Genomic DNA, 8,992 nt, shown 5'->3' on the forward strand with positions numbered 1-8,992 from the left:
AAGGTTCCTTACAGATCATCATATCCGACCCCCTCGTTTTACAGTTACAGAAAATGAGACCAAAGAATATATTAAATACTTATGTCCCAAGCACTTGTACTAATTGCTGAGGATACAAAGGGGGAAAGAAAAGCTTCTTTGCTCTCAAAGGGAGACAAGTGTGATTGTGTGCATATATAAGTGTGTGTATATGTATGTATGTATGTATTTATACATACACATGTGTATATGTATGTGTCACTGTTCTTCCTTTCAAAGAAGATCAGAGATATCAGGAGATGATGTCATGACTTGTGTGTGAATTGGATTCAAATATGAGACAGAGTTTCTCAAAGTTGTCCCCGTCTCACTCTCCCTTCCAGAATCTTCAAAGTTCAGTGGCTGAACAAAAATCAGGACAACTGGTGATGGCCCTGGATGCAGTGGATGGTCTTAACATCTTTGATGTCTGACTAAGCTTCAGGTACTCCACAGACCTGCTTCAGCTGCCTTCATGGATGTTGGAACAAATTGTCCTCATAAGCCTATTCTGGAAATCATCATATGCTTAGGGTAGATATCCTCTTAACTCACTGACAGGTTTGAGGCCTCTTGGTTACTCTCAACCTGGTTTAACCCATCTGCCAAGATGGTTTTACCCATTGGGTGGCTGCTGAGTGTGTTCCAGTTTCTTGGAGCCACAGGTGGAGTTGAGTAAAGGGTGGACACCAAAAGTGGATGAGTACCCTTGAAAAGGACCTGGCATGCCCTCATACCAGAGGTGCTAGTCTTCTTTGAACACATCATACACCTCATTTGTAAGCATATAAAAAATAAATAGGAGATGGTTGGGGAAGGTGCTAGTAGCTAGGGTGAAAGGCTTCCTGTAGAAGATCTTACTTGAGCTCACTCTTGAAGGAAGTGAGGGATTCTATGAAATAGAGATGAAGAAGAAGGCACTGTAGGGCAGGGGTGGAATGGACAATGCAAAGGCACAGACATGGAAGATGGGATTTATGTGTGAAGAACAGAGAGGTCAATTTGGATGAACCATAGAATGGAGGAGGGAGAGATTAGTCTCAATTTCCTCATCTATAAAATAAAGGATTTGGGAGATTGTGTGTGTGTGTGTGTGTGTGTGTGTGTATTTTAAAGAAAAGAAGGAAATAAAACAATCACAAAGGTGACAGAACCTAGGACTCTCCTAAAAAAAGACTGTCCAAATCAACACTTATTGAGTCAAATATGCTCGAGGCTCTGTACTAGATGTTGAGAATACAAGTCACTGAAGAAAAGCATTTTCCTTAATTACTTGTTTATTTTTGAATGCTGTAGTTAAGTTCACTTTCCTTGGCAGTATACTTTCCAAGGATGTTCATATAGATGATGAGGATGACTGTGTGCATTGCCAGAGATAGTTCAGTATTTGGGAGACTCTGAAGGAAAGTGTGGGAGAAAAGAGGTATTAGACTGCCTATCAAAGTGAAGGTCTACAGAGCCGTTGTGCTGACCTCATTGCTGTATGCCTGTAAAACCTGAACAGTATACCAGCACCATGCCAGGAAACTGTATTGCTTCCATTTGAATTAGGAAAATTCTGAAGATAACTTGGCAAGATAAGGTACTGGTCACTGAGGTCCTTTCTCAAGCTAAACTGCCAACCATTTAAACTCTACTGCAGAGAGCACAACTCTAGTCACATTGTTTGAATGCCAAAGGTACATTTGCCTAAAAGAGTATTTTACAGAGAATTCACACAAGGCAAGCACTCACAGGGAGGTCAAATGAAGGGATATGAGAACACTCTCAAGTTCTCTCTGATGAACTTTGGAATTGATTGTGAGCCATGGAAGATCTGGCACAGGACCACCTAGCATGGTATACCCACATTAAAGAAGACACTATACTCTATGAGGAAAGTAGAATTGACATAGCTCAAAAGAAATATAAGATGTGCAAATTTAGTCATCTGCACTCCAAATGTTCCTGTGGACCATTTGTGCCCAATCTGTGGCAGAGCCTTCTGAGTTTGTATTGGTCTGATCAGTCACAGTCACACACCCTGTACCTTCACCCCAACATAGTAATGTCATTTTTGTCCTTTTTGAGAATGATGGATAACAACCAACCAACCAACCAACTACTTGTTGGTCAATTTGTTTGATTTTCTCTTATTAAAGCCTAAGGTTTAGGATAACATTCACCCTAGTTTTTTGTCTATTTGTTTACTCTTACTGATTTTACCACATTTATAATTCTTTAAATGAAAGGGTTGAGCAAGATGACCTATAAGGTTTGTTCCAGTTCTAAATCCCATGAACTCCTTTTTGTTCTCTAAATATATATTTCCAGGGGCCCTCTGGTTCATCCTCTCTTCTCTTTTCCTCTCTATGGACTAGATTAAGTTGTGTAATCTTCCTACTGTCTCACTGTCTCACATTAAGGGCCCAGTCATCTCTACTAGACTGGAGGCTACGCTGGTTTTATCTTTGAATCTCTAAGCCATGTCAACGAGTCACCAGTCCCAGTTCTCAAGAAAGGGTAAGGGCAACAAGCATTTATTAAGCAGCTACTGTGTGCTAGGCACTAGGGAGACACAGGAGAGCAAAAAACAGACACTGTTCCACATTACCATGTGCATGTTGTTATCATTGTTGTTAATTAGTCCTGTCCAGCCTTTCATGATGCCATTCGGAGTTTTCTTGACAAGGGTGCTGGAGTGCTTTGCCATTTAACTTCTCCAGCTTATTTTACAGATGAGGCCATGGAAGCAAGCAAGGTTAAGTAACTTGCCCAGGGTCACACAACTAGTAAATGTCTGAGGTGGGATTTGAACTCAGGTCCTCATGATTCCAGGGCTGGTGCTCTATTTACTGTACCACCTAGCTGTCCCCACCATATACATACTGAGTGTTTTCATAAATGTTTACTGAATTTAAATTTTATTTTGAAAAAATGTGTATTAAATAGTAATAAATATTTGTTCCTGAATCTGTGTGACATCAGGTAAGACACTTTACCTCCCAAAGCCTCAGTTTGTTCATCTATAAGATGAGGAAGCTGGAGCAGATGATCTCTGAAGCCCTTCTGGCTCTGTCTGGACCTATGACCTTGTGATCTCTTGCCTAGACTATTGTAATATATAACTTCTAATTGGTCTACCCATCTTAAGTCTCTCCCCCCCACCTCAAATCCATTCCCTGTATGGTTACCAAAATAATATTCTCATGGCAAAGGCTTGTTCTTGTACTTTCCTACTCAAAAGCCTACAATGGCTCTCTATTGTCCCTAGGATAAAGTAAAAACTTACCATTCCAGGCTTTCCATAATTTGACTCGAATCTACCTTTCCACTATATTTCACATTACTCCTTTTCCCATGCTCTATGTTCCAACCAAACTGAACTACTAGTTGTTCCCCTAAACTTAAAATGCCATCTCCCACCTCAGTGTAGTCACATAAACTGTGTTACCTCTCTGTAAAATGCACCCTTTTCTCTTCAACACCTTTCAGGGAATTGCCTAAAGAACTTTATGGAGACACAGGTGATTCACCAGCCAGTTTAGATTTAAAAAATAAGTACAGAATATGTAAGCAAGAACAGTTAAAGAAGGTTGACTGTAGAGATTGACATAGTCCTTCAAGAATTGTGTCAAGTATTAAAGATCAAAATATGGTGAAGCCGGCAAGTGGAGAAAAAGCAAAAAGGGTTGGTTTGGGTTTATAAAGTTCTATTATGAAAAAGAGGAAGCTCAAAATGGAAGGCAGTTTGTATGTGAAAAGAACACTCCATTTGGACTCAGAGACCTGGTTTAAAATCCCAACTCTGCTATTTAGTGCCTTTATGACCCTGAGCAAATCTTTTAATGACTCCATTTCTTCATCTCTAAAATGAGGGTTTTTGACTAGATAGCTTCTGAGATCATTCCACCTCTTATGCTATGGTCTGAGGAGATAAGCCCACTGCTCCAGGACAGAATACCCAATGACAGAGAAAGATGATATAAATATAACATGAATATTAAACATGTTATATATAAATGTAATGTGAAGATAAAATATGAAATCCTCTGTTTGATTTTTAAAGCCCTTCATGTTTGGCTGCTTCCTACCTTTCTAGTCTTTTCACACCTTCCTCTCGTCCACATACCTTATGAGTCAGTGGCAATTGCCTCCTAGATGTTCCTTGCAGGTGCTCCACTGACTTTCATACCTGGAATGCTCTCTCTCCTCATCTTCCTTCTCCTGGTTTTTCTGTTACCTTCAAGCTCTGGCTGACATTTCACCTTCTGCAAGAAGCTTTTCTGACCTAATGCTAGTGCCCAGTGGAAGTGGATATGAAGGATGAGTGAGAGGATGTCAAGGGTGTCAAGGATGACTCGATACTGTGCACCTGCTTGTTTGGAAGGATGGTAGTGCCCTCAACAGAACCTGGAACTTAGGAAGAGAGGAGAGATAATGGATTATTTTAGACACATTGAGTTTGAAATGTCATCAACTAGAGACATACAATAGAGAGTTAAATGATGCAAAAGTGGAGTTCTAGAGAAAAACTTCTACTGGATATAATGTAGGAGTAATTTGCAGAGAGATGGTAATTGGATCGATGGGAATTTATGGGATCACTGAAAAATAGAGAGAGAAGAACCTAGGACAGAGCCCAAGGGTACACTTAATCCAACAGAGAATTAGCAACCAGACAGATAGAACTGAAGTAATAATACTACCTGCTTTATTTTTGATCCTATGAGAGGGTCAAATGAGGTAAAATACATTAACCATATTATAATTTGTAAAACATTTATATACAAGGAAGCTATTATTGTTATTTTTCATTATTACTTTCTCTAACATCTACTTTAGATAGTGATATATATTTTTGGAAGAATTCCTAGTGTTGAGGTTTATTTGTTTGGGATTTTGGGGGGGGTACTAAAATATATCACTATCTAAATTTGCTGAATCTGTAAGGCAGCTAGATGAAACAATGTACAGAGTGCTGTGTCTAGAAGACTTGAGTTCAAATCCAGCCTCACACACTTACTGACCCTGGGCAAGTCACTTAACCTCTGTTTGCCTCAATTTTCCCATCTGTAAAATACTGCTAATAATAGCACCTATCTCTCAGGGTTAAGGCAGCTAAATAGCACAGTTGATAAGAGTGCTGGCCCTGAAGTCAGGAAGACTCATCTTCCTGAGTTCACATCTGACCTCCAACATTTACTAGCTATGTGACCCTGGGCAAGTCACTTAACCCTGTTTCCTCATCTGTCAAATGAACCGGAGAAGGAAATGACAAATCACTCCAGTATCTTTACCATGAAAACCCCAAATGGGGTCTTGAAGAGTTAGACATGACTGAGCAACAACAAGTCTCTCAGGGTTTTTATGGGAATCAAATGAGATATTTGTAAAGAGTTTTGAAAACCTTAAAACACTAAATAAATATTAGGTATTATTATGATTAATTCCCTAATCATTTGATCACATTACAGGATGGAGGCCTTTGACTGGAAGCGTTTGAAGGACTTCTCCCCGTGTCAGTATAAGCCGCCTGCTCATACTTTGATGAGAGGACACAGAACTCCTCATCAATTCTCAATGGTCAAAGCTGGCTTTAAGATAATTTGCTAGCTAGGATTCTAGAGAATAGACTCTTGTCTAGAAATGTATCCCTCTTTGTATTCTCCTAGAGTATCATATTCTATGGGGCATCATATGCAAACAAATCCACGATATATGTGCATTTATTTATAAAGTATTTACTCTACTAATGTATTATGTATGTAAAGAGGGATGAATTTTGTTCTCACCACCACCACCATAATGATATACTCACAGAAAGCAAAGACGAAAGTAATAGACTGTCAATAACCAGATCTCTTTATAAAGAATGAATGTCTTTATTTGATAGTATGTATGTGTGTGTATACATGTATATGTATTTGCTTATTGAAAGAGCAAAAATTGGACATGCCATTCTAGGACTTTAGAAAGCTAAACCCTGGACAGATTCAGGGAGTTCAGGTAAGTGAATGCAACCCTGGAGCTGGAAATAACGGAGGAACCTGGACTCCGGAAGGGAATTACTCTTGGGAGAAAAAAGTTTTCTCCTCTCCTCCCCTCCCCTTCTTTCTTATCTCCTCCACTACCCTATTGTCCCCTTTCTTTTCTGCCATTTAATGACGGTACCAAAACCTTTTTGTTCTCTCTTGAATATTGTTAGCTATAATATTTTTAGTGAGAATATTGTGGCTGAATATGCTTCATTATTTTTTTAAAATCCCTTGTATGCCCTGGGGGATAACTTTAAATAATAATTGCTTGTTAGTAATTAATTATTCATTTAATTAGACCAGTGTAGCTAGTCCCCAGATGAATTTCTTTTTCAAGACATTTTTATTGAAAGATACACAATACAAAAATCAGATAATAGGTCGTAACAGCCAGTGAACATACTAGCTTATCAGCAGGAGTCATGTCTCTCTATACAAAGCTATTCACTATACATAATGCAAAAACAGCAAGTGAAGGTAAATGTCACTGATTTCAACTCCACAGAAAATTTTCAATATAAATCCATTCTTTCTCGATGTGGTTCTGCTGAACGGATGATATCAAATCTTAATTTCCTATTCATGTTTAAATGTGTTAGTTGGTTTTGTGTGAGCATAAGGAACAGGAAGGAAGCCAGTTTGCCAGTACCATGAAATGTAGGAAGGAAAATAATGTATAATAAGGCTAGAAAGATAGATTGGAATCAGGTTGTTAGGGGGATTAAATGGCACACAAAGGAATTTATACTTTATCCTAGAATCAATAAGGTTCCAGTGAAGTTTACTGAGTAGGAGGTGTGACATGATCATACCTTCATTTTAGGAAAATCTCTTTGGCAGCTTCATGGCAGGTGGATTGAAGAGGGGGAAGGACTTGAGGTAAGGATAGCAATTAAGAAGTCATTGCAAGTGCAAGAGAGAGGTGATGAAGACCTTAAATAGAGTGGTGGTTTTGTGAAATGAGAGAAGAGGCAGATGTAAGAGATATAGTTGAGCTGGAAATGACAAGATTTGACAATTGCTGTGAATATATATAAGAATGAGGAATTGAGAATAACACTGATTCAGAATGTTGACCACATAAGCTCTGAGGATCCTCATACCCACTCCCACCAATACATTGGATGCTCAGAATATGGCTACATCTCAGGGATGATTCTCTAATGCCATTGGCTTAGCCTCACTGGTTTGCTTCCCCTATTTCCAGGTCTTCAGTTAAGAATTGATTTAGTCAGCCAGCCTTAAGTAGTTTTTAGAAATGTTATGCTTACAGAAGTGGTAAATTAAGAACATTTGGTACCAAACATCCCCACCTCAAGTTTGTGACACAGGGAGTTCAAGAGAAAGTTGGCTCAAGCTTAAGAGGACACAAGTAGTAAAGGTATAACTCACAGATTCTGGTTGTTAGAAGTCCTTTTCTGCTATTTGTAGGGTACCCAAGTACTGTACTGTAAATCTGCAACCTTGGCTCACAATGCAGACACTGCTATCACTTGATCTAGAGATGCTACTAGGACACAGATGGAATGATGAGAAGTCCAAAATCTTCTAGACCCTATGAAGCTTGAAAAATCTTCCTCTGGCCAAAGATAGGGAAAAGGGAAAGAGGAAACCTGGCCCAGACTGAAGCTGAGATCTCTTCCCCCTCACTGTCCCCCAACCCAGGTGATTTCTTTTCAGATGGGTTCAGCTAGAATTCCATGCCCCTTCTCATTTCTGGAATAAAATCCTTCTCAACTCACTTGATAATTTGTAGATGATCCCTTTGGCATGGCCAAGTTTTCTTGGCCCATTCAAACACAATTATTGTGCAATGTCAGTCATTCCTGTTTGGAGTTTTAGCATTTCATTTAGGGCCAAGTGACTGATTGACTGAGACATGTTCTTAATTTAGAATTAGGGAATCAAGCCTAAAATGGGCTAGGGTGATTTCAACCCTACCTTTATATCAACTTGGATGACTAGAAATTTGGTGCAATATAGATGTTTAGAATAGAGAAGGATTTGGAAAGAAAGCTAGTATAATGAGTTCTGCAAGGCAGTTCACAATCCACGCAGGCCTGATCATTCCATGCAATGCCTTTTGTCCCACTCAAAATGAAAGGGAATGAACTTGCAGTTTTCTGTTGGCTGTTCGTTATTTACTACCCTGAAAATAACTTTCCAAGGGGCACCTGCCACCACCATCATCTGGTGGTGGAGAGTGGGTTGAGGGTGTCAAGGATTTTCCCAACAGTACCTATACAGCAGCTACTGGGGTGGGAGGTCCCTGGGTCACAGTTATACTATAACTGCCCCCAAGGGACCAACAGCTAACACAAAAGAAGAAAGACTGGGAACTCAGTAGCAGACAGGGATGGAGTAGGAGAGTGAAAGGTGATAATTAGATATTATTGGAGGGAGAGGGAAAGATGTAACTCATCTTCTCACATTCTGACTGGTTGACCACAAACTTCATGGGGCCATGGCCCCCAAAGAAAGCTGACAAACCACCTCTCTTTTTTATTTCTTGTTCACTTTTCTCTGTTTAGAAGCTATACCATCATGCTACAGAGTAGGCTTGGTCGCAGGGAAAAAGAAACTTGTGCCTGTGCTCAGTCCCTATCCCTCCTCCCTCCAAGAATAGTAAATAGCTGCTTTGTAGCAGAGGCACCTGGAAGTTGCATGTGCTTTAAAGTGACCTGAGGACAGACCCTAAAAGCAGACTTTTCCAGTCCAAGGGATAGCAATTAAGGCACTGACAGATTTCTTGAAGAAGCACATGGTAGGGGTAACTTTTAAATGGCTGTTTGGTCTGAGGGGATAGTTCATAGACAATGTTCAGAAATTCCAAAATCTTGGGTAGAAGATGGGAGAGTTTTAGTTCCCTAACCAGTATGATGCCAGAGTCCAACCTTTGAGCAGAAAAGGTAAATTTCTTAGGCAGCATCAGCCGTTAGGATTGTCTTATGTACAAC

At 39.7% G+C, this 8,992-nt stretch overlaps 1 protein-coding gene across 4 annotated transcripts in view; it reads left to right on the forward strand.

The window, feature by feature from the left end:
* CABLES2 (Cdk5 and Abl enzyme substrate 2) overlaps positions 1–5,897 on the forward strand; it is a 48,618-nt gene extending 42,721 nt beyond the window's left edge. Inside the window, exons 10-12 of one of the 4 annotated variants that reach the window (XR_011972312.1) lie at positions 363–463; positions 2,424–2,520; positions 5,475–5,897. Coding sequence is in view for 2 of the 4 variants with exons in the window: in XM_072633353.1 (XP_072489454.1) it covers positions 363–452 (90 nt within the window). In the remaining 2 variants the exon portion in view is untranslated. Of the gene's footprint in view, positions 1–362; positions 2,183–2,423; positions 2,521–5,474 lie in introns of those variants that run through there. The other 3 variants (XR_011972311.1, XM_072633353.1, XM_072633352.1) reach the window with 3 other exon arrangements.
* The last annotated feature ends 3,095 nt before the right edge of the window (positions 5,898–8,992 follow it).

Source organism: Notamacropus eugenii, chromosome 1, assembly GCF_028372415.1.
Source record: "Notamacropus eugenii isolate mMacEug1 chromosome 1, mMacEug1.pri_v2, whole genome shotgun sequence".
In the NCBI taxonomy this organism is placed as follows: Eukaryota; Metazoa; Chordata; class Mammalia; order Diprotodontia; family Macropodidae; genus Notamacropus; species Notamacropus eugenii.